Source organism: Emydura macquarii, unplaced genomic scaffold (assembly GCF_026122565.2).
Source record: "Emydura macquarii macquarii isolate MOO-44397 ecotype Brisbane River unplaced genomic scaffold, CSIRO-AGI_Emac_v2 contig_369, whole genome shotgun sequence".
NCBI lineage: Eukaryota > Metazoa > Chordata > Testudines > Chelidae > Emydura > Emydura macquarii.
The window spans coordinates 2,035,477-2,062,147 of NW_027130506.1; the positions used below are offsets into that span (position 1 = coordinate 2,035,477).

Below are 26,671 nucleotides of genomic sequence, written 5' to 3' on the forward strand. Positions count from 1 at the left end.
TAACATCCAGAAACTGGCTACCATGCCCCATTGAGGCCTATAACTCATAGAAACATAGAAATTGTCAGTTTGCCATATGGATCAGACCAACCCTCCAGCTACCCCAATATCCTGCCTCTGACAGCAGGTAGTTAGTACCAGATGCTTCAGAGGAAGGTAAAAGAACCTCATAGTGTGCAGTTATGAAAAAACCTGCTCACAGATGCTTCTTCCTAACCTCATGTGGTTAGTGGTTGCCTTATCTCCTGAAGCATGAGGTCTTATATCCCTTCTAAAATAATTCATCCTATCTAGCCCAACTGTGGATGTTCTTGTTTCCCTACAAATGACTGTCTTTGTGATTGTATATCTTCAATAGTAGAAACAACACTGGGGTAGCAATCTATTCAACGTTTCCTTTGGCCTACCAACATAATCTCTGTCTCGATAGGTTTGACTTCAGCCAGCTTTTCCTCATCTTTTGTTGGCCAGACACTAAGATAACTGGGTTACGTGGCCTTATCATAGTTTAACAGACTTGTACACTCTATGCACATTATTGGCAGCTGAATCAGTGAAGTATCACCATTTTTCCTTGTAACTGCATGTAAACATTGAATCAGACGGGAGAGACTAGAACCCTGTGGTTCTGTTTAAAACATTTCCCTGTATCTGTCGCTTCTCTCAAGCAGGACAGCAGCATCCTGTGATCAACTGTAAGGAATCCTTTGGAAGGGTCTGAGAATATGAATATGGATGTTTCCTCTTCATTCATGGACAAGAAGAGATTGTCCATCAACACCTTAAACCTGATTGGGAAGGATCTAGGGGCAGATGTGTTTGGAGAGAGCTCTTTGCTAGCTTCTCAGTTAGCCTCCTTTGAAAGAGAAATAAAAGATTTGATGTTGTGTGGTAGTTGTGGTAACAGCCATTGAATCCTCACACTGATTGAACTGATGCCATAAATCAGTATGGATGTGAAAGAGGGACTGTCTGAGTTGGACGCATTTGGCCAAAACAGACAAGAGAGTATCATGTCATGTTTAACTGGTTGTTTTCACAATACTCAATTCTATATATTTGTGTTTTCTGGTTCAAGCCAGGAAAGGAATGAGGAGGTTCTTGCTCCTTTGCATTGGCACAAAAGATCAGCAGGTGCAATCCAGCCAAGATTCAGAAATTCCATACCCATCACATAGGAAAAAACGTTAGGATTCTGGGCAAGATTATCCTGCAAGCTTTGGACACCAATTTGGACACTTAGTCAGATCAGGAAACCACACCCTTTATGCTCAAGCCAGCTGCAGTACTAGAAGAGTGATTGCAGGCATCACTATGTGCACAAACTAAAGCCTCCCAGCAAAGAAGAACTGAACTAAGTCCCTTGCAGAGAAGGCATGGCGATTCTCTAGGGGCTGGAGCTACGTCTGCCAAGTGATGACCAGCCAAGCATGGTGTGCAATATTTTTTATTTATTGTTAGTAACAGTGGGAGCCTGTTGGACTGGAAATATGTTCTTCATATTTTTACACAGAGCTTCCACACAATCAATTTACGAAAGCAGCTTTTTATTTAAAAGTTGTTTTTATCTATATCTGTATTTATACACACACAAACACACTGTGCGTGGTTTATATATTTAAGCCATTAATTTAAGGACAAAAGGGCACTCTACACTTTTTACACAACTACTGACTTGACTATAGACTCAAGTTTGTCTCTCTATAAATCTTAGAAAACATTATATTGTACAGCTTGGTTAATGCTAGTATCTTTGTTAGGATCCTTTGTGCTGTGCTTTGACTAGAATGCTTTAAAAAGAAAATTACTATTTATTTAGCCAGCCAGCTCAAAGCTTTTAATGTTTTTTTCCTCATTAATCCATTTCAAGGAGATGAAGGCCAGATATCTACCTCAGCAGCAGCTTAGTTCTGGTGGCAAGTTTCAACTCTGTCCCTAAGTTATCCTTGGCTGCTTTCTTTCTTCCTCTTAAAAACTGAGCACTGTATGCAACCTGACTTTGTTACTTGATGCTTGTCATATCATACAGAAGACTGTACATGCCATCACTTTTAATGTAGCACAACCCCTTTAGCCCTGTAACTTTGATCCAAACACATTGAATTAGTAAAAAGCCACTGATGTATAAATGTCCCCTTCCGTTTTTTTTATGCGGTCATTGTCAGAATCACTAGAACTGTCCTAACTATAATTGTGGAAACAGGAACTTTGATTTGTATTAAGCTTAACACACTCAGAAATTTGACTGCCTTTACAAAGAAAGGAAGCAAACACAAGCATTGGTTCATTTTTCCATATATGAAAACATATTTATTAGTACTAAAAGACATTTTTATTAGTACTTGGGACACTCTGAATTTTTTAGTTTTCTAATGTGGCTGCAGTTTTCACTCCAGTTGTTTGTACATCTAGCCCTATTCTTTAAAGGTGATCAAGCAAGAAATTTGGGGATAGGATTTTTTTGGGGGAGGGGTGGATCTCATTTTTGTTTGTGTCTTGACATTATGTACTTTTTATATACCCTTTCAGGGAAAGAACACAATTTTGGAGTAACAGCAAAAAAGATCCATACCCCACCCTGTTTCTTCTAAGCACTGTATTTTGACTTTTCAGCATGCTATAACTATCTCAGGCCTTCTCAACAGTTAATTATATCGATGTAAAGGTGCTGCAGGGCTTGTCTACATTTGAAAGTTAACACTGATTAAGGTAGGGTGTGAATTAAAGTGCAATAACTGTTGGGGGGGGTGAGTGAACTAAACAAGAGACATAACACTCCCAGCTCTGAAAAAGAGCGTTTACACATGGAGTAAACCAGGAAAAACTCCATGTGTAAACACCCTTTAAACTTATCCCTAGCCAGGCAGGAAGGAGAATACACTATACCTGTCTAAAGCACTTTTATACTGGTATAAATGTGTCCAGTGTAGGGATTATACCAGTATAACTACATTGTTTTTTTTTTTAAATCTCACCTAACCTAATTATACTGGTTCAAAATCTGTTTGTAGACCGGGCTGGCAACCCTAAATATATATTTTTTTTAAATTCAGCTCCTCTCTATCATGATTTAAAAAAAAATAAACGAGTTCTCCTTATTGGCCTTGTTTTGGATCCCTTGGTGTGCACGTGTTTCACTTTTTCAAGCCTTTCTTTGCAATTGGGAGGGCTAGAAATGTACTTTTTTAAATGAAAGCTGAATTCCTCATATTCACATGACTCTGGGAGCTGGGGCTTGAAGAAGGAACCCAATTAACACAAGAGGGGGAGCTATTTTTCATCTCTCTCTTTAGGTTGAAAATTTAGGGTCATTCTTCTGCCCTGATTGATAGAAATAGCATTCTTCTTGTCAACAAAGCAAGTCTGCTGTGGCTTTGCCTGTCCATTTTCCTGTGAAATTATATCCAGCGTTGCCAGCTCCTGAGAGCCTGGGGTGAGCGTCCCACCCGCGACGTCAAGCTGTTCCCAGCGCCCCAGTTCCTGGGCGCAGCCCGTCCACCGCCGCGTTTCATTTCTTCAATCCAGGCTGTTGCTTCGCTGAGACTGAAACCGAAGCAGATTTCACATTCACACCGGGCGGCTTCCTGCTTCGCCGCCCCAGGACAAAACCTGCGGAGCCGTCTCTGGATCGGTCACTGCCACAAACCCGACCCGCTGGGGTGACCGCGATCCCCAAACAAGCCTGAGTGGCCTGAGTCCAAACATGAGCCCCGCCCCCGCAACTGGGCGGGGCGGGTGACGGCTGACAGGGGTGTTGTCTCGCGCGCCAGCCAGGCCCAAGGCGGGGCTCATTTAGTGCGCGCAGCGCAACACGCGCCGTGCGTCAACTCCGCCGCCCGTTGCCCCCGCCGCGCGCTTCACTCCCGCCCGCCTTCCCAGCAATGCGCCCAGCCCCCCATCACCTTCTCTCTGGCGTCACTTCCTGTTTTCTTCCGGCCGGCCGGGGTGTCTCGCTGTCGCTCCCGCAACCGCCTCTCTTCTCTCTCTGTCACCTCCTTCTCTGCCCGGTTGTTTCCAGGGTAACTAGCCGCGCGCCGGTGGGAGACTCCTGGCGCCCATCCCCTAGCGGGGGAAGTCGCGCCCTCCTCCAGCCCTGCGTAAGTAGCGCAGCGGTGGCCTAGGAATGCAGCCCGCTCTCAGCAACCTCCTTGGCGGCTAGAAGCCCATCTCTTCTCCGCCCCCCCCGGGACTAGTAGAGCACTGCTCCTCCCCCCCAGCGGTATTGGGGCCGACCCTCCGCCACTGAAGTCAGGAATCCCCCTGCGGAAGTAGAGGATTGCCCCTTCCTCCCCAAAGATGTTGGGAATCATCCCCCCCCCCCCATGTCGGGAATTCATTCCCCCTGCCCGCCCCAGGGAGTAGAGGACTGCCCTTCACCCTCACAGGTGTTGGACTGTCCCTGCCCCCAAGAGATCAGGAACACAGCCCTTCCCTCTGCGGATGAGAAATTCTCCCCTCCCTGGAAAGTGGAGGACTGTCTCATCTCTCCCCTAACTTGGAGGTCTCTGACTGACCCCTCGTCCCTCCTGCCTCCCCTGGTCTGGGACTGACCTCTCCCCCGCCCCAACCGAAACCGGCCGATAGGGAATTGGCCCCCTCCCCAACCCAGCAGAATGTCTGAGTCCCCATTTAAGTGCAAGGAGCCCCCAGCCATGTTCCACTCTTCAGAGTCCAGTGACCCCAAAGTATGTTGTGGCTGGGGGAAAAGGATGAGGATGCAGCTCCTACAGTAACTGGGTAGTTGTGCCCATGTGTTCTCTTGTCCTTTCCCACTAAGCTTCTGGTTGGCAGCCCCTATTGCTATGACATGGTGTGCAGGAGTCAGAATCATCTTCTTTGGGATGGAAAGTTTTTGGCCTGCTTACCTTTCTCTAGATGTTTGTACAGTGTGTAAAGAATCTAGAGTCCTAGAGAGGAGCTTGATAAACCAAAATAAATGAAATAGTAGCTAGATATGAAATTTACTTTAAATTTTTATTGTCTCTTTCTTCCTAAATGTGTTCACAGGCTACATATATTGCCTGAAAAACAGCCACCTCTGAGGTGGAGAAGAGAGCAATTGGGTTGATAACAGGCATATGAGACAACAGTGGCAGGAAAGGAGATTTGGCCAACAGCACTAGAACAAACTCCTACTTATATAAAAGTGCCCTAGGATCTTTCATGTGCACATAGAGCAGATAAGAGACAGGACTTATCTAAGTAACTCCTTTGTAGTATGAACTGCTTAGATATAAGTTGCTAGAACTGAATCAGTCCTATTGAGTTAAGGAAGTTGAAGGTATTTAAAACCTGATGCTTAAAGCATCAACCTATCTTTTACTTATTTAGTAATATAATTTGTTTTTCATATTTGGGATGGGGGTGTCATGGGAAAAGGAACAGTATAATAACCATACGGAGTTTTAGCTGAGAACACATGAACTTCAGCATCTCTTTCTCCCTGTATGTATGCAGTGTAATTTTGTGGGATTGATTGGAGTCAGACAATGTCCACTCCTCCTCTTGCTGGGGCAGGGATGCCTCCTGGTGCTTTCTCAGGACCACAGGCTCAAGCAGCCCGGGAAGTGAACACAGCTTCTCTCTGTCGCATTGGCCAAGAGACTGTGCAGGATATTGTATTTCGGACAATGGAAATCTTTCAGCTACTGAGGAATATGCAGGTGAGAAGCAGAAACACCTTCTCTTTTCATACTCTTCAGTTCCCTTCTCATCTCCAGTGTCTCTTACTACCAACTAACTATTTAAAAAAAAAAGTAATACAGTTGGATTTGATGAGGGACATTATAACATACGTAGAAAGTGTTCACTATTTGACAGGGCAGTTTAGCTTGAGAGCAAGTTCTTTACCAAACTGCTTTCAGGGTTGAGGATACATTGTTTGTACATTGCTATTGGATTACTTCTGTAAATCTGTTCTTCCATCCTGCTAGTTTGAGCATTGTGAACTAGAGAAAATCCCCATTTAACATACTGTGAGTACACTCTAAATTTAAGACTTTTGTCTTCATGTTTTTATTTTACTTTAAGAAATAACAACATTTGTTTGTGTGCAAATTGCATTTCTGTATTCTTGCTGACTTTTGGTGATTATTTTGCCTGAGAACTTTTGATCATCTTATTATAGAATAACATTTTCCATCCAAAATTTGGTGAAATTCTCGAACATTTTTTGTAGACAGAAAGAGGTACAAGTAACCTTCACTGTGAGGCTGTTTGTGGAGTAAATTTACAAATAAACCTCAAGATGTAATTGTATTTAAAGAATGGAATCTTATTTTCCCAATGTTCAACTAAGTAAAAATCTGTGAAGATGAATTGGGATATAATCCCCCTTTTTTTTTTTGTTCCTGTGACTAGGAATTATTTTTATTTAATTGGAAATTCTTAACTGTAATTTTTTAAATCTATATCTAGGTATTTATATCAGAGTATTGCTAAAGCGTTTTCATACTGAGCTTGATATCATCTCATAAAATTTTAAGGTGGCATCCAATATTAAGTCCTCTACAACTTGCATCACCAATTTAAGCATTCTGATGTTGAGAAGAATAGCATTGTGTTCATAATAAAACAATCCCAAATCTTAGAAGGAGCTGTGCTCACGCAGACTCCTACACCTGCACGAAACCCACCAGAACTTCAGTTGTGTCAGGAATCCTTCTATGAGGAACACATTGTTGCAGTGGGGTCTAAAAAATAAACTAATGGCTGGTAGTGGTCACTGCATATTGTAAAAAGAACCTGCTAGGGTTTTTTAATAACTGTTAACATCACTCTTTCCCTACTATTTGAAATGACCCTTTGGAAGCTTGACCCCCTTTTTGTTGTTGTTGTTGATTGTTGTTGCATGTGCTTTGCTAGTGTTCAGTTGAAGGCTTAAGCTTATTTTTATTTATTTTTAATTTTACCAGTTGTATCATAGCATTTGTTTTGGGAGGTGAGAGAAATACAAGACACCAACTACTTGTATCTGTGGGAAGAATCCAACAATCATTGAAGTAAATGGGAGCTGAGTAGAAGCATTTTTGAGTATAAGAATTTGGCCAGCAAAATGGAATAAATGTTACCTGTTACATATTAGTTTAAAAAAAGTTATAGCTTGAAAATTATTGTATTTCTAAGAGGATTTCAGGAACTGTGCATCTTATTATTTGTTAAAACAAATACTTCTTCCCAAAACCCTCATTTGAGTCGTATTATTTCTTGAACAAAATCTTGTTATTGAACAAAACAATTATTTTTAAAAAATTCAAATTTAACTAGATGTCTCATTTGACCAACTTCACTGTATTTGAATAATAGTAAAGTGACTGAGAAGTTTTGTAAAATTGTGACAAGAAAAATGTTTATCCTTCAGGAGTATTGTTTTGAGCAATGGCCAATACAGTTTGATTTGGTATTGCAAATCCTCTATTACTGTAAGTACAGAAATACGATGCTATCCTTAAGTTAAAAGTAAAGGGGAAAAAAGTAAGAACAATTTATTTGTGGACTAAATAAAAAAGTAGTACAGTGTACACGCTGTGCACTGTTATTAACAGGACATAACCCAGTTGTTCGAAAATGTTCCTTAGATCAAAAAAGGGAGGATACAAAAAAATCTCTTGTGTACATTTTTATAGCATTTAAACAGAGTGAAAGAAACCATGGCTGGCTTTTATGAAATTCAATATAATTCACATAGCCTTGATTTATTAAAACTCTTTTGGCTATATCTAGCAAATATAAACAGTTTTTCCCAATTCTCTTTTCAACTCTTAAAGAAATGTACAAGCATTTGATACAGCTTAATGAAGTAATTAATAGATTAGATATAGGGGAAATAATGTTATTGTTTAAAAATAAATATTTTCTGTATTATGTAACAGTACTAAAAACACTTTTCTGGATTTCATAGTGGAGTCCTCTTTGTGGAAATTTGACTGTATTTCCTTTAAATATTTTGTTTTACAGAATCCACCTTAGCCTTTTCTTTTCTCTTACTGACCGCAGAAATGTGACACTGAGCCCTGATCTACACAACAAACTTATGTCAGTATAACTATGTCGCTCGGGTGTGGAAAGTCCGTACCCCTGAGTGATGCAATTATGCCAACCTAACTCCCAGTGTAGACAGCACTATGTCCTTGGGAGGGCTTCTTCTGTTGACATAGCTACTGCCTCTCAAGGAGGTGGAATACCTATGCCAATAGGAAAAGTTCTCCCATTGACATAGGTAGTGTCTTCACTAAGCGCTATAGCGGCGCAGCTGCACCGGTGCAGTGCTGCAAGTGTAGACAAGCCATTTCATCCCTTTGATTCTTTGTTGAGGTGGCTGTCTAGATGTATTGGCAAAAGAGATCTCCGACTTTCCATGATTTAACTTCGGTTACAGAGCTCATATTTATAGTTGTGAGTATGATCATCTCCCAAATGAAAATAATAAAACATTCTTTCTCTCATTTCCATCAGTGGGGGAAACTTGAAAAGTAGAAGACTTTGGGGATGAATATGAGTATGAGTCTGTGTAGAGAGCTTGTTGTGGAAAAGCTAAGTTGATGAGATGTGTTTTGTATTAAGTTCTAATTTTGGAAGTCCTGTAGGAATGAGTTCCTTAGTATAGGTCTAGACTCCTGTTCTGTCTTCTGTGTCATTAGCCTAATCTCTTGGTAAACAGTTTCATGGTTTCAGTAGAATTTAGCTGTCAGTGGAGAGAGAGGTGATCGAAGGTAACAAATGTTAACCCATAGAGAGCTTTGAATTTGAAAATTAAAGCTGGTCAAAAAATGAAAAAAAACAAAAACCCAAAACTACCTCATCAAAATGTAGAATTTTCAAGAAGTTTCAATCCTTTATAAATTGGTTATAAACAGAAACATAACTGAAACATTTAGAAATGCTTTTCATAAAAATGTTGTTGAAATGTCTAAATTTTTTTTTAATAACTAACTAAAATGAATTGAATACAGAGTCCAATGCCTTTGCTAAGTGAGGAGACTGCTGCACTCTGCGTTATGGAGCTTCATTCCTTGATATAGTGAATGTCTGGAGCATGTGTGTGTGGATTACTGTGGCCAGATCTGTATATGATACTACAGAGCATGACTTTTTTAATAGTCACAATAGGAAAGATGCTAGCATTTGCAAAATGCTTTGAAGATATTAAATAATGAGTTATTAACCGTATAAGGGATCTGTTGATTACATTAGACTTGGATTTGTTGCTGTTTTTTATATCAGTGATTTGCCATATAAAATCAGCAGATGAGGTGCAGATTTTTAATGTAAAGAAAGTGTCTGGAACATCCATGACTGTTTAGTGGGATAGGAAACGTAATAATTACAGTGCTAAAAAGTAAAAAAAGATCCGTTTTAGTTGATGGGAGAGAAAGTTTGTTTTAGTAAGTTGTTTTTAAAAAAAATGTATTAACTGTTTGTTCCTTTTTAAATTGTTTGGCTCTTTAAGCTACCGAATGGTGTTACTTACCATACTGGGACGTACCAAGACAGATTATCAAAATTGCAAGAACATCTCCGTCAACTATCAATACTCTTCAGGAAACTAAGATTAGTCTATGACAAATGCAATGAAAATTGTGCAGGGCTAGATCCTGTTCCCATAGAGGTAAGTATTTACTCTTATATGCATGATTGTTGGGTCTGATTTTTATTCTTTGTTTGTTACGTAGCACCCATTCCTTCAGATTGTTTGTTATGCTCAGCTGTTCTCCCTGATTTTTAAATGAAACTAAAACTCTTCAGGGTACAGATTGTCACTTTGTGGGGCTGGTTGAAATTTTGAGGGTTTTTTCATTTAAAAAAAAATTGAAAGAAAACTTTTTTTTTCATTTAGATTGAATGAGATTTTTTTTACTTGTGGGGAGGATGAAAAATTTGAAACAATTTTTTAAATTAAATTATGTTTCATTTAATTTTGGGGTAATCTTTCCCCAGTAGAAAAAAAGGAGATTTTTGTTTTGTTTTAAAAAGCGGGCGGGGTTTGAGAGAAATTTGGGAAAAACTTACTTTCCCTGTTTCTTTGTTACCCTTTTCCAGTGGAAAGAAATTAATTTAGGGAAAAAAAGTTAGAGTGGAGATTTTTAGCCTCTATTTTCTCTCACGTTTTTTCTTTTCCAATTTTTTTCCAGTGGGAAAAAAGTGAAAGGAAAAACACTGACTTTTTATGCCTTTTCCATTCAGCCAAAAATAAACCAAAAACCTGAAAAAAAATGAGTTTCTCCTTGATTTAAAATTTTTTTGTTAAATCTACCCTTTTTTCTTTAAAAGTTGGACATGCCCTACTTATTCTGAAGGTCACTGTGAAACAGTGGGGCTCCTATCCTGATTGGACCTCTGGTCACTATTGCTGCTGCTGCTGCTGCTACTACTATTACTATTAGATTTTTGGATTTTCTACATGTGTTTTAAAATGTTCACTAAACAGGAACTAGGAAATTTAGGATCAGACCAGTGGTCCATCTAGACCAGTCTCTGACAAGATTACCACCTGCTTTAGAGAAAGGTACAAGACACACTGCAGCAGGCAGTTATGGGATAATCTGCTCCAAGGAAAGTTTCCTCCCAACCCCTAATAGATGGAGTTGGTTTATGCCCTGAAGCATGTAGATTGATATCCCTTCTTGGTGTTTGTTTATGGGATTTGGGTTTTTTAAAAAGATTTCCTATTACATTTCTGGATATTTTTGTTATCTATATTAATGTCCAGTCCTTTTCTGAATCCTTCTAACCTCATGGCTTCAGTGATACCTTGTGCAATGAGTTGCATTGTGCAGGTTTGGGAAAAGTTCCTTTTTATCAGTTTTGAATTTGCTATCTTTGAGTTTCATTGAGTATTCCTTTTCTCATGTATTATGAGACAGGGTGAATAGAAGCTGAATCTACTAGACCATTCAGTATTTTGTATTCCTGTGTCATATGCCCTCTTAAGGCCTTTAATTACTTTGTATTATGAAAGTGAAAACACGCTGTTGGTGCCCACAGTAACTTGAAGAGGTGGAATTTGGGCTGAATATAGCAAAATGTTATTGTACTGGTGAATGCAGAGAACTTGTCCTCAGATTCAAAAGGAAGAATGTGTGTTAGGTCAATTTCTCTTCCTGCTCCCAGATTTCTAAAACTAACATTCCATCAATAAAACTAAATTAAGTAAAAGATTGCATGACCGTATCTGTCCCCTCATGCATTCCTTATGATTTAGGCTCTAATTATATACTAATACAACATTATATTGTACATTATTTTTTATATTAATTTAGCTCCCATCCTGCAATTGAGTCCATCAGAACCAGTTGCAGGATTGGGGCTTTAGATTATGTGTAAGCATCTTGCAAGATTTTTTTTCATTTTTGCTATTCTCTGTTTTCACTGGCAATCTTTGTTTTCTTAAATGTTTTAAAATAAATCTCTTTTTAATTTATATATGTTAATATAGTTGGTATCCTTGTACTGTGCAACTCCTTTTCAACCAACAGATCAGGATGTGAGACAATTAACTATGAAGCTGACTTAGTTACAAACTTTTTTTGCCTTAATTTTGGTGCTTAACTGTTCGATTTGAATATTTTTAGTCAATTTCATCAAAAAATTGCATTAGGTTTAGAAAGAAAAGAAATTCCATAGTGGCTGCATGTTACCAGAATGCCTTCTCCTGCCCTGCAAGGTAGTAAAGGAAACTCTCCTTCTGAGACCCTTAGTAACTAAATAGCTTCTGTCACATAGGATGGAAATATTATAAGTCATGCACTTTCATTACATTTTCACTGTACAGCTTAGGTGCACATCTGAAGTGTGGAATTCGTTGGCTGTCCATTTAAAAAGACTGATGAGAATTCCATGCAAAATGTATTTCATATGCATGAAATTCAATTTTCAATGGGTCAAATCAAAACTGGTTTTCACCAGAATATTCAAAGGTGGTAATTCTCAAATGAGGACTCCTACATGCCAAATTTAAACTTCCTGCCTGCATCCATTTTACTCTTAGAGTTGTTAAAAAATAAATTGCATTTGATTATTTTTAATTGGAAATGTCTGAGGAGGATGGGAGATTCGACTCTTCTACTTTTAAAATACATTTAATGTCTTTGCTCAACTTAAAAAAAATAAAAGCCACCCTTGAGCAGAGACCAATCCTGCAAAATTATGACACAAGGGCTGACTGTTTCAGTAAGTTCTGAATGTCTGAAAATGGGTTAGGATGGAAATTCTCATGCTATCCGAGGTATAACAGATATATTTGGACTGCATAAGTGGTTTGGTATTCATGATTTTCATCCTTTCACATTCCCTCAGAGTTAATGGTTCAGTTTCCAATGTAACTGAATAACAAATGAATGTGAATTTGATTGAATGAGAATCTATTCCCTAATCCTTGTCTTCTCCTTGCACATTTCCAATAATTACTAGTCTTTGTTTTGGCTGTTCTCTGTTTGAATGTTATAGGATCTTATTCTACCAGCAGCTTCATCTTTTTTCAGTGCCTAAAGTTTGAGAACTCAGACATTGTGTTGACATGTATAGTGTTCCAAATTCTTTTTTTTGCTTCAGAAATAGGAGTTTAAAGAACCCAACAGTAGATTGTGTGCCTTCATATTGTATATAAGTTCCATTAAATCTAAGCTCTAATTCTAAAATGATGTAGGATACTGCTCTTGAATCAGACAGTATTTTTTGCTATGCAGAAAAACACGTTTTTATATATAGATAGATTTTTGGATTTTCTTTTAAAGGAAAGATACAGATGTTAAAGTTCATTTAGGACTGCTTCAAAAGTGATTTTGGGTTCAGATTGGTTCTCTTTACAATGGCAGTTTGTAGGAAATGATGAAACTTGGGTTGTTTGATCTGATCACATTGGAAAATCTTTAAGGCAAAATTCTTATTTGACATCTTTTCCTGTTTATATCTTTCTATTTGAACAACCCATTAAGATAAAAAATACAAAGACATAATGGTATGGACTTCTTAAAATGTTAAAAGCTAAATGTTGCCTGTTAACCACGGCCCATGTTGAGGCCTGTGTAGAGCTGCAATGGCCCAGGCATAGGTCTGTGAGGCATTGCCTGTTTGAAGCACAATACCCCACCCTGTACAGAGGGTGGAGGGGCTGTGCTGGGACCATTCTGTGTTGGGGGTGAATAAGCCATATCCCCCCACCTCTCTTTGGGACAATTTGCACCCCCAGAGAAAGCCATGATGCCTTTGCTCTCCTATGCACCTATCCAAAGGCTAAGGACAATCTAGTCCTGATATTGCATCCTGTAAAAAGAAACTTCCCTTCTTATCCTCCCTCTGCCACTCTTCCTCCTTCCCTCCTCTTCCTTCCCTCCCTCCCCCAATAAAACAAATAAAGATTAAGAACTCTATATTTGAATATTGCCCACTGAATGAGAGCTGTGGAGTTAGCATATTTTAAACTTGGCTTCTTATTTTCCTTGATTGTGTTTAAAAAAAAAAAAAAAAACTCTTGCGAGCTTGAGAGTATTAAAATAATAATAATAAATAGTCCTTTATAAACATAAGCTTCAGATCAGGAAACTTGTTAAGATTTCTGTTTAATATAATTAAACTCCCGAGAGCAGATGTTTATAATGGAAATGTCATCAGCACTGAAGTACTTCATTTTGACTGTATTGCCATAAATGTAGATGAGAATTTTATTTTGGTTGATGAGCTCCATAACTTTGGAACATACTATGCTTCTCTTCAAATGTTCAGCATACATAGCAAAAATAGTTTTTTACTTGAATTCTAACATTTTGTTCACCTTGACAGCAACTTATTCCATATGTTGAAGAGGATGGATCAAAGCATGATGATCGTGGTGTGGCCAGCCAGCTTCGTTTTGCTACTGAGGAGAGAAGGGAAATCATGGAAGTAAATAAGGTAACAAAGTTGAGACTGACTTACATGCTCCAGAAAATGTCACTTTATTCATGTGAAGCTTGTATAATTAGATTGCTCCATAGAATGCAATGTGTTTGCTGTTTGGCCCCGAGTGACAAATAGTTCAGTAGTAAACATCTGTTGTGTATTCAGATTTGAGTGTTCTCCATCATTCAACAATTTTGTATTTTGTTCTACTGGTTGATTGTAGAGCTAAGGCACCCCAACAATCTAAACTATGTTTCTCTGTACAGTGTTCCTTAGCCAATGCTGTGTGTTTTTGTTGAATGAGGTACATTTGGGTTTGCACCTAGTAGTTCCATTTAGTGTTTGGAGAGTCAATTGGGATAAGAACATAGCTGGGTTCTCTGTGGCTTTGAGGCTTCTCTAGGAATGGTGGATAGCAGAATGTATATACAGTGTAAGATGTGAAAATATTATCAGAACTATGTTGTGGATAAATGGTGAACTTTAGGACTGCCACTCCAGCACCTTTCATGAGTAATAAATTCCTTGTTTGAAAACAAAAAGTTTTATTCAAATCTTTAAAAAAATGACAAAGATTATTACACTGTACAAAGGTTACTAAAATATATAGCATCACTAAAGCATAAGGATATTGTTCCTTCAGACTGTAAAATATAAAGATAGGATTTATTAAATATTTGTAGGACTGGAATAGACATATCTTTAAATACTAAATAGAAAGTAGTAGAGGTATATGTAAAATAGAAAACAATTTAACAAAAGGAGTATCCTGATTCCAAGTAATTAAAATAAGTGTGGTAGAGAAATACCAGAAAATCCACTGAAAATATTCCTTTGATGTTTCAGCTTCTTTCTTCCCAATTAGAGAGAGAATGATGTTACATAAAACCCTAAATTTATGCGCACACACTGTAGCAAAAACATGGGGACAGCATATGAATTTAGAGAAAAGCATCTGCAAGATTTCCTGTTGTATTTTATCTTCTTATATGTCGATGTAACAGGATTGCATATATTAAATCTTATAGAATGTTATACTGTGAATTTATGCACATTTATTTGCAATCTTTAACTGTTAATAGACGTAACTGTCAGTATTTGCTGTGTTTTTGATAGTTTTATGACATGTTTTTACCCTTGTTGTTATACTTGTATGCAAATTTGTTTTTTAAACCTCCTTGGAATGATCTTGAGGAATGAATTCATAAATGTTTAAACTTCCTTTTTACAAAATAAGTTAATAATCATACAAATGTAGGACTGGAAAGGACCTTGATAAGTCATCTAGTCCAGTCCCCTGTAAAGAGGCAGGACTAATTACTATCTAGACCTCCCTGACAGGTGTTTGTCTAACTTAGTGGTTCTCAACCTGTTTACCAATGTGGGCCGCATATGAAGCACACTGTGTGTTATGTGGGCCACATCCACACAATATATATACTACCTGTATGGCCCTGAGGATGTCACATGGGACACAACTATGTGCTGATTGGGCCACAGATTGAGAATCACTGGTCTAATCTGTTTTTAAAAAGCCTCCAATGACAGATTTCACAACCTCCCAAGACAATTTATTCCAGTGCTTAACTACCCTGACAGTTAGGAAGTTTTTCCTAATATTTAACCTAAATCTCCCTTGCTGCAATTTAACCTCATTACTTCTTGTCCTGTCCTCAATGGATAAGGAGAATAATTTATCATCCTTTTCTTTATAACAACCTTTTATGTACTGGAAGACTGTTATCATGTCTCCTATCAGTCTTCTATTCTTCAGACTAAAATAATCCAATTTTTCCAGGCTTTCATTGTAGGTCCTTTTCTGAGGCTTCTTTCTTAGGTCATAGGATCTCATGACTCTACCTCAGCTAAGAATTAGCTATCCATTAGTTTTCCCTGCAGAAAATAGATTCTGCTGGGGAGGCGCTGCAGTTACACCTTTTGCCCACCAGGGGCTGCTGTGGCGCCAGAAGAGAGGGCAGACAGCTCAGGCCAGAGCAGCCAGTCACAGAGAGGGACGGGTCAGAGGTTGCCTTCCTCACAGCGCCTTGCCCACGGGGCCAGGTGAGGATGCACGAGATATGCTGGGGAAAGACAGAGCAGGGCACATGAAACTGCTAGGGAATCACATAGACTGGGGTTCAGAAGGGCTAGTCAGGGGGACAGAGTGAGATGGGGCACAGGAGCTAGTGGGGTGACAGCATTGAGCCTGAGGCTGAATGGGAGTCGGGGGTGCAGGCTCATGAGGGAGGGGAGGCAGGGCTTCAGAGGGAGAGGGGACTGGTTGAGTGGGGATGAAAGGACACATGGGGATCAGTGGAGGGGTGCAGGGACACATGGGAACAGAAGGAGGAGGGGTGGCTAAGTGGGGGTGCAGGGACACACAAGGACAGGGACAGATGTGCCTGACTGAATGGGAGGAGGTTAGGGGTCAGCCAGGGTCTACATGGGGGAAGTTCCCCAATTCCCTAACAATCCCTTCCCTCTCTTTCCCTCCCCCCAAACTGTTTCATACTTCTCCCACCCACCCCCAACAACACTCCAGGTTCACTCCCAGGCGCTTTCCCAGCGATTACTTCCCTCACCCTCAGCTTCTGTATTACTCCTGACTTTCCCAAGCCTTTGCACTGCTTCTGAGGGGTGCCAGAAATACCTTTCTGTATTGTAGTTTTAAATGAATTATTACCCGGAGTTCTGTATCGATAAGCCTAGGAATCTATTTGTCAAAAAAACATTTCCTGAATATTTTTGTTGTCTGTATTGTTACAGATGTACTAGCTTGCAGATGTTTTGAAATAAATTATCAAAATAATTGAAAGTGGCGTGATTATATTGTGTTGTTTTGATAACTAAAATTTGCAGAATTTTAAAATATTGTGCACAGAATTTTTAATATTGTGGTACAAAATTCCCCCAGGAGTAATTAATTTAAACTATAGATTAATTTACAAGGTAATTAATAGATAGTGAATCCTTATCTTACCTAGTTTGATTTAATCCTACAGTTGTTAAATGTTATCCAACATTTCAAACTTAAAAAACTACAAGGGTACTTACCTGACAGGCAAAGGTTGTGAGCAGTATTCAGAATTAGTACGCTGATAGTCAGAAAAGTAATTATCCAAATAATGCATATTTGCTCAACATTAACTACCGCTGTATCTTCAACTTACATGTATGTAATACACAGCCAGAAATTTTGTAGTTTACTACATTTATGTGTATAGGCTCTACAGGGTGATAAATGAGTGAGCTTGACTCTGTTCTGAAATATTTTTGTATCATTCAGTATTCCAAAATCAGTGTTGAGCATTTGTATTGGTCTGCCATCTGAATGTCTAGTCCAACTCCCACTGAAGTCAATGGGAGTATTTCCACTGATTTCACTGGGAATTGTACTGAACCGTTATTATGTTTGCAAAAATGCTCTCAATGTGATGTTATAGCAGCTGATACATGAGCTGCCAGGTAGTGTACCACTTGAAAGTTGGAATTCTAAGTCTCCAGGTGGGTACAGCCTTCATCTATAGATGGTTTTCAGGATGTCAGGCCTACACTGATCCCTTGGTCTGGTAGTACATTTTTGACACTGGCTTGAGACTGACAATATCAAGTCTTAGAGCAGTGTACATTTTAATCTTTGCTTGTGCATCATCAGTAACATTGTTTACTATTGGTGATTAAAGAGACAGAAATAATACAGCTTGATTTTTCAGATTGCTACTGGCTTTGTTTGCAATGCCAGTGGTCAGAAAAATCATCTTTTAACATGTAGTGTGAACACATGTATATGAAACTCCTTAAAGAATACACCTGGAAATCCCACTGGGACATTTCTAGGTTGCCCTTTTAGAAAGAATTGCATGAACCAGTGTTACCAGTTAAAATTCATTGTTTAAAGAAGCAAAATAAATATGTAAGTAAGTGAAGCTCTTCTAGCACTTTACCACTCTTGTTCCCATTGGCAGTAGCTTCAATCATCAAAAAACAATACATTAACAAAAGTACTGACGACCAGACATAGTGCTGTTCTGAGGAACATTCCTTAAAATGCCAGCTATTTGTGACCAAACCTTCCCTGTGTGAATGTACTTCTTGGAAATGGAATCTTCTGAAGGTATCTCAAGGGTTTAATTTCCCTTTTAAACTGGTCTTCAGCATTGTTGTATTTAAACCCACATTCAGACACCTTCTGTTACAAAACCCTGTTTTCAGTTGCTTAAAGTTTGGCAAAGTTATAACTATTCAGGCTGAAATTTTTCATGCTACATGTCTTCCTCAGGCTGAATCTTTTTGGAACATTTCAGTACAAATAGTTCAGCCATTTCAGGGAATTAGGTTAGGGAAAAATAAGTTTTATCAGTATTGAAAAGCAAATGTATATCTGCTCAGTTAAGAAGCTCTAGCATCTCCATTTTTTTGGGACAGGGACTTGAAATTGGGCAGGGGATCATGATAGTGTCAAAGGGCTGCCTTTTGCTGTCCCTGTGAAAATCTGCCCGGATTTGGCCAAGGTTTAAGCCTTTGAAAACAGTTGTTTGGACACACACGGTTAGTTGGCAGCAAAATCCTTCATGGTTCTGTCTGTACTTAACACACTCTGGGTTTGTAGGGCTGAGCACAACATTTCTTGTAGTTTGCTCCTCTTGTGACTGGATTCTGCTGTAATGCCAGACAGTGGAACTGAGCCAGGGAGACTCTTCTTTCCTGTGCTCCCATTGTACCCCCTACTGGTATCCAGGTAGCATGTAGTAAAAGAAACAAACAGTCTGACTGGAGTGCAGAGTAGTGGAGCGGGGATGGCAGGCTAGGAAGTGGAACAGGATAGGTTAAGAGGAGGATAGGGACAAGCTCGGAGTGCAGGAACAGATAGGTTGGGAAGGGACATGTGAACATGGGTCAGGCTTTGGCAAGGGGACAGGTCAAGAAGGATCATTACAGAACATGGAATTGAACCAGGATTCCTGAATGTCAACATTTCCTCTGCTGTTGACATATCTCAATGATATCCACTGGAAAAAGCATCATCACCTTCTAAGTGGCTGGACCACAGAAAAGTTGGCAATTTACTAGTGATATCAGTTACTCCATTAGCTCAAGTGGCAGAGATTTGTGCTGAGGATCTGAGTTACAACTTTGCTGATGACCCATGTGGGGTCTCTATGGTTCTGCCATGATAGAAATTCTGTGTTTTCAGTTTGTTTTTTAAAAACTTAGGAAATCACGTTTTTATCAAATCTATGTTAAAATAGCATTAAGGTTGCGAAATCAAGCACTGAAAGTTAGGGAATGCCTTGCTTATAGCTTCATTTGGCCCCTTTATGCATGTGTTTTATAGCCGTTACATGCTATTTTTTTTCCACAAGACCCTGTCCTGTTCATTGTAGAGATTGGATAGTGCTCCAGGAGTGAATCACATTTGTGCAATGAATCAGGCCAAAAGACTACTTCTTCACTTGCTGAAAATATTGAAAGGTGGGTAGTGACTGAGGCAGGTAACAGCAAGAAGAGAAGGGAAGATCTTAAATGCCACTCTGGAGAATTGGTTTCTGTCCTGGCCTCTGCTAAAGAGTTCCTGTATGATGCTGAGCAAGTCACTTAAACCAAACATTTCACAGGTAGCCACTAGTTGATTGTTCCTTATCTTCTGGGCACCCAGCATGAGACACTTGGACCCTGATTTGCAGAAGTGTTGAATGTTTACAGCTGCAAATGAAGTAATTGGTAGCTGTGCTCTGAACATATGAAAGGCTATTAAATACTAAGCAGTTCTAATAAACCAGGCTCTATGTGTCTCAAATTGGACATCCAAAGTTAGTAGACACTTGACATTTTTAGCCTTAATCTATCTCTGATTCAGTTCCCCTTCTGTGAAATCGGGATAACACCACCTTACTGCACAGAAGTATTGTACAGATAAATTAATTAATGTTTCTTAAGAATTTGGTTGCAGCAGTGATGGGCACTGTGGGAAAGCCTATCGGGAAATGAATAATTTTGTAGTCAGTGCAAAGTTTGAATGATGTTCAGTATATAAAACCTCATCATTGTATGATGAGAAGGAAATGAAATATAGAATAGCTTCCTATTCAGTGAGCACCATTCATCTTCTGTACTGAATAAAGTAGGGGCCATGTGGAAAAAAACTATGTGATCATGTAATTAACTACTGTATCATAATGCATATATACAAGGGGGTCAAATTAAGTTGGCACAGGCAACCTTAATTGTGGCATTTATTAACTTCTGAAGTGTTTGACTTTGCACCTTAAACAACTATTCAAAGAATGTAAATTTAATGTATTTATTACACCAGCACCTCCCTTTCTACTCTATACATAGTGGTTTAAATCTCCCCAGTCAAAAGCTGGACAAAATAAAGTAGGAGGCTTGCCCTACTTCACTATATTTCTTCAAGGATTCCACTCTCAAGAACTTTTAAAACAAGAAAGTTAACTTGCCTGGGCATCCTGAACTTGTTCTTACCTAAACAGAAATACTAACTTTTCTCTACCATCTATTTTCCTACTCTAAGGGGGAAAATAAAGGTTACTGCAACCGTAGCAGGACATTGCAGTCACTTTCAAAACATAATTGTAGCATAATTTAGTGGTCAGAAATAGTCCTAATGCTCATGAAGTGAAAGAAGAAATTAAGTTCTTTGCACTATAGGCTGCTTGATAGCAAGACAGACCTTGCTTTTTTGAATTTTGTTGAAAATGTTTGCAAGTAAAATGCTGATGCTAATGAAATTTTACATCATTATCTGTACTTATTAAGCTCAGATGCACTCCCAGGTTGTACAGCTGCAGGGCCTAGTTATGGTTGTGGAAAAGTGTCTGTGGGCACAGAGAGAAGGAGAATGGACCCTTGTTATGCTTTCGGAAAGGAACTTAAATTTTTCTTCAGAAGAGGACACACTTAAAACAAAGATGTGTCATCTGGATCTCTTTAAAGGTGTCAGTTTTATTTTGCCATGCTTCCTACACACTTACCCTTTATTTAAAGAGTAACTAAACTTTGACAGATGGATCACACCATGGTAACATGTTAAGGACCTGGTAACAACTAATAATGAGTAATGTTAACTAACTATTGTTTGGTAGTGAAGAGGGTTGATGGTGATTAGGCTGTCAGGTAGGTGTAGTTAAATTATCCTGGTGGAAGATTGTAGGTAGACAGAGGCACCACTGATAAAAAATGAAACAGAATTGGTGGGGGTTTAAAGAAAAAACAACTTGCTAGAGAAATTGGACCAAATTCCAAGTGTTAGTAAGTGTGACTCCCATTGAAGTTGATCTGACTTTGACCCACAAAATCCAACTCTCTGCAAAAGATGTAATGCTCCTTATCAGAAATTCTTTGAAAAAATAGATACTATGGACACAAGCTATGGCCAGATGAAATGCTCCCTCCCTCCTTCTCCTTATTTTGCTTTGTCTTTGTTTAATTTTCATGCATTTGTAAGTTAATTCTCCTGCAACATCCCAAAACTGGTCAAGGCAAAGTAGCTCAGAAAGAGGCTGCACCACCTACAGGGAAAGAAGAAGTATTGCATCCTGCTCCATGCAAAAATTACTGAGGCAAGTGGCACAGAGTTTAATAAAAAAGCCATTTCAGTTAAGCAAGACAAATGGGAGAGAACTCAATCTGCAAGGAAGAAATTATTGGCAGACTGCTGAGTTTTCTAAGCAATCTGCGAACAATGGCAATTCCCTGAGAAGACATGTCACCCTCACTTCCAGAGGTGAGAATTAAATGGTTGTTCTTACTGGCCTCTGTTTAGAACTGTGCATGAACCAAGACTGCCAGTTGTGCAAAACAGATTAATTATGTAGTAGTTTGTGGTGTAGACTGTCTATCAAAGATCAGTGACAAAATAAAGATCACCATATGCATTTCAAGTAGGATCCCTTGTCCCACACTGTGGAAGTTGTATTTTTTTCTGTAGCATTTTTGTCATGGTATATTCTTAAGATGGCATCTTATTTTAAATATTTTTTCTGTATGAGAAAATAGAATAGACAAATCAAGTTAATGAAATGTAGAAGGGAAAGGGTATTCAGATATGGAATTATATTACCATTGATTTTCACTACAATTGCTTTCTTCTCATCTTTGCATACAAGCACTCTGCAAACAAAAGTCAGTGTGGTATGAAAGGTATATCTTGCATAGTACATATCAAAGATTAAGTTGCTTACAAGTTCTTAACATTTGCACAAGAAATTGAGAATTGATTCATAGAATGTGAGTCACTCTGGAAGCACTTCTGGTGTGAAATACTCCAACTTAAGTACACACCTGGGCATAAATGCATAGATATTTGTTGCCATATTTTGAGGAGTATAACAAGATAGAAAGAACTCATGCATTCAAAATATTTGTTTTGTATTTTTGAGTAATAATATAGACTAACAACCATGAATGGGAAAAGTGGCATAGATAAGTGGCATTAACGTCTTATCTAAAGTTTGGATTAATTAATATAGCACTCTACATCTTCAGAGCACTACAAATGTAAGGAAGCCTCACAACTCCCTTGTGACATAGGAAAGTCTGATTGTTCCTCTTTTATAGATGAGGGTATGTTGTTTTAATTTTGGTGGACTAGATGGGTCAAAGATGTTAACATAACCCAGTCGCTGTCCAATGTTAAACACTTTTAAACGAGGTTTAGTGTTTGGTATACCGAGACCTCAGCGTGCTTAGTACTGTGGTATACAGGTCATTAAAAATCCTTTTTAACCTTTTATTAAAGATACAGAAAAGAAGAAAAAACAAGTAAGACATTTGAAATACTTTACTTTTAAGTAAGGCTTTCATTTTACCAATGTCTCATGTTCCCTTTCCCTTTAGCTGGAGAGAATGAAAGATGGTAATAATTGTCCTTTCTGGGGAAAAAAGAAGTTAATTAAGATTTGCATCTTTGTCCCCTCTCAAGTCACTCTGAGTGCACCCTTCAAGGTGTTAGGCCTTGTGCCCTCATCCGTCTTGGTGTGGTATTTTGTAATTCTCCCATTTTTAGACTGGAATCAGGGTGCAACTGCTTACTCCTGTGCAGGTCCTATGGGGCCACCTCCATTTCTTCCCTGCAGGAGATTATGGCCAGTGCTATATAGTGAGAAGCAAGCAGCCTTCTTAAAACAAGTGGGTTTATTCAGTGGCAAAAATCTACATTAACAGAGCGTTATGGTTGCTTGGTAGTATGATGTCCCCTTGTAGAATGTTAAGTTGAGCAAAACTCAGACTTCTGAAAACGTGCAATTAAGCTTTCCCATGCAACCTTAACTCTTCCCTCTTTCAGTAATACCCCAATATGCCCCGTTAACATACACACTTCTACTGTGCCAACCTCACAAGTGCAGAAATGTACAAGCTCTTCACCTCTTTTTCCAACCCATTCATTCACAGTGTTAATAGTATCTACAGGATTCCATCTAACACTATTAAAGGAAAAAAAAAAGAAAGGGGTGAAAAAGATTGTCCATGCCACCTTCCCTATGCCCCCTTTGAGCAGTGCATCAATATGTACTTAGCACATACTCACATTGGCACTTGGCACTATAAGATTCAGGAATTTCCAGATCCTGGAGTACACCCACACACTTAGCCAACTTCCCAGAAAGAATACCACATGTGTATAGTTTAGGAACCATTTCATAGCCTTTTGCAGCCTCCTGACGCTTCCTCAGAGGATATCATCTCAACCTATGTTTTCACTTAACCATCAAAGTATTAGAATCCTCTCATATTCCACGTCATTGCTGACATGATCCTTTGTAATGAAAGCCTTATGCCCTGCAGTGACATAACCTACACAATTCAGCATTGAAATGATGCATACTTCATCATGAAGGTACACATTCAGCTCTTCTCTTTGCTCACACACAAGATGGTAGAAAACACAGATCCCCACATGTCATAATCACAGCTCTGTCACATACATCAAAATAATCCACACATAGCCTCAGATCCCAAACACACTTTTACTAAGCAGGCCCAACTACTGCCTCCACCATTTAGTGTAGGTTTACGTAACACACTGACGGCACCTGAAGCATATGCAAATAGTTCCCATTGAGTACTGCCATCTCCAGAGGCCTAAAGGGAAGGTAGTGTGGGCAACTTTTTTTTTTTTTTTTTTTTTTTTTTTTTTTTTTTTTTGATCCTTTAATAGTGTTAGATGGAATCTAGTAGGTGAGGGACTGGATTACAAAAGGAGATGAAGAGCTTGTACATTGCAGCAACTTTGGGGATGGCAGAATAAAAGGTATGTGTGTTAATGGGATGTACTGGGGCATTGCTGAAAGAGGACAGAGTTAAGGTTGCATAAGCAGCCTTAATTGTGCTTTTCCTGGTTTTCAGAAGTTTGTGTTTCGCTCGACTCAGAGGGGATGACATAGCACCAGACAACCTTAAGTCTCCAATAATGTAATTTTTTGCCATTGAATTTCCTAGGCTTTTTAACAGGAAAATATATGTTGCTGGTAGAAGTTAGTAGTTATTTAGGCAATTGTACATATCGTGTCCCACAATTTGCATACCGAACAAAATCACCCCGTAGTCAGCAATCCCCATGTCATGTTATACTCCTTGCTCTCCCACAAATTTCTGACACACTGGCAATCCTGGCAGCCGTCAGTTCCAAATCTCTACAGTAGATGTCTTTGGAAACACCACATTAATCTGCTCTGTTATCAGGAAGTAGCTACTCCTCTCCCACATCCAGCAGCAAGTAAATACAGATTTTCTGAAACAATCCAAGGGTTGCCTATCACCCATCAATGCCCAATCTTTCCTCAGCCACAACCTCTCTCTCTCTCTCCCTCCCCCACTTCGCGCATCTTAAACAATTTGTCATATTTTCATTGTCAGAGATCTTCCTTGAGCTTTTTCTTTGATCTCATTTGGAATTCTGGCCTTCCTTAATAAACAAACAACTTAATCTCCATATGTAGAAGAAGACAATCATCTCATCAAATGTGACTGAAATAAAGGGCGTAAGTTTTTTGTTCACAACACACAAAAAGTTAATTCTTGATAGTTTGGATCAAACTGAACAAGAAGGATAAATAAATTAGAACCTCCATGTATTATCAGTGAGAATGAAGGGACTGATCGAGATTGCATAATGAGTTAATGCATTAGCCTTTCATTGTAGAGATCTGGTTTTAAATACTGGTTAAAGACACCAGTGAAAGTGAGCCCTGGTCTATGCTTATGTCAGTATAACTATATCGCTTATAGATGTGGAAAATCAATACCCTGAGTGACATAGTTACAGTGACCTAACTCCTGGTGTAGATTGGGATGGCTTCTCCTATCAACATAGCTGCTGCCACTTGGGGAGGTGGAGTACCTACACTGATGGGAGAAGCTCTCCTGTTGACATAGACAGCATCTTCACTACACCCTACAGCAGCAAAGCTGCAGCACTGTAAGTGTAGATGAAGCCCTGATTTTGCTGGTCCTCCTAATCCCTACAGTATTTGTAGACCTCAGAATCTAGAATGAATAGGATGTCTTGTTTTCTGGACTGGACATCAATTGTAAATCAGGATTGAGGTGCTTTGGGAGACCTGTTAGAAAAACTTGAATAGCTCTTTTCCTCACACTATGCCTGGTTCAGATGACTACTAATCCACAACTTTTCTAAGCACCCAATTCACACAAAATATGCTCACATAAATTTACTTGCTCCCCCTAGACCTTTTAGTTGGTTCAGACTGTGCAGTTCCTTTTTCCTACAGAAACATTATTTTGTTGCTTTAAGGGCTTTGCTAGTATCTTCTGATGCCCACAATCCATTTTTAAAGGAGATTATTTGTGGTGTGAGAGACAGGGGTTCTGACCAAAAAGACTGTTGTGAAAAGATACAGTATTCCTACATCTCTCCTTAATTCCTGGTTCTTTCTAGTCCTCTAAGTGTACATTTTAAAATGAGCATGGCATCCAATTGATGTTGATGGGAGAATTGGTGTGTGCATCACCAATGAGAGAATAGACCCTTGTGCTATTTTATGTAGTATAATTTTTTTATTGAAATTCCAACTATATACTCTGGGCTTGCATCAGACACCACTTGATAAACTCTTTCTTTCCACAGAAACTGAAACAGAAGAATCAGCAGCTGAAGCAAATTATGGATCAGTTACGGAATCTCATTTGGGACATAAATGCCATGTTGGCAATGAGGAATTGAACTATGATACTTTAAGTATTTTTCCTAATTAAAAAAATAGACTTTATTTGTTTGAAAATACTTAATTGCTTTTTCCTAAGAAGCCATTCATTTTCCCCTTTCCTTATCCCATTGGTATAAAAACCCCTTCAATGTTACTAAGTGGTTTCCTTTATGATATTAAAATGTGTTGGTTCTGTTTGTGTAAACAATTCATCATAAAATTTCTACATACAATAGAGATTCATTTATGTTTACTACAATAAGCTATGTAACCTGTAATCATATTTTGGTTAGCATTCAAGTTCAGCTGATTTTTTTTTTTTAAGGTTGACTTGCCAAGTTGTGTTTGAAATACATATCTCAATGTTTAAACAAATAAAGCTTTTGTTTAAAATTTAGTCAGTGTTCAAATATGTTCAGTGTATCTTCAATATTTTTAATGATCTGTATTGAAAGGCACTCAGGTGGGAAAGAAGTGGATGTAAGTTATACTAAGGAAATTTAGAGATAAAGGATTCTGATTCTGATATGGTAATATCAGCTGATATATTGATATAAGTAATAATTGGTTTGTTCATCAATAAATAATTTGTTCATTTAATCTAGTGTCAC

General features: G+C 38.6%; 1 protein-coding gene across 2 annotated transcripts; it reads left to right on the forward strand.

Annotated features, from left to right (window-relative positions):
- The first annotated feature begins 3,932 nt into the window (after positions 1-3,932).
- Positions 3,933-26,457, forward strand: MED30 (mediator complex subunit 30). Of its 2 annotated transcripts, none has more exons than XM_067530592.1 (5): positions 3,933-4,019; positions 5,458-5,663; positions 9,449-9,607; positions 13,777-13,887; positions 25,982-26,457. In XM_067530592.1, exons 2-5 carry the CDS (start codon positions 5,490-5,492, stop codon positions 26,075-26,077), a joined length of 540 nt encoding a protein of 179 aa, XP_067386693.1. In that variant the 5' UTR covers positions 3,933-4,019; positions 5,458-5,489; the 3' UTR covers positions 26,078-26,457. The 2 variants fall into 2 exon arrangements, with proteins under 2 accessions (XP_067386693.1, XP_067386682.1); XM_067530581.1 differs by having other exon boundaries at positions 3,960-4,097.
- Positions 26,458-26,671: the final 214 nt, after the last annotated feature.

Coding starts and splice junctions, on each gene's coding strand:
- MED30 (XM_067530592.1), top strand. CDS start 5,490: ATGTCCACTCCTCCTCTTGCTGGGGCAGGGATGCCTCCTGGTGCTTTC. Junction 5,664..9,448: donor AGCTACTGAGGAATATGCAG/GTGAGAAGCAGA, acceptor TGGCTCTTTAAG/CTACCGAATGGTGTTACTTA. Junction 9,608..13,776: donor TAGATCCTGTTCCCATAGAG/GTAAGTATTTAC, acceptor TCACCTTGACAG/CAACTTATTCCATATGTTGA.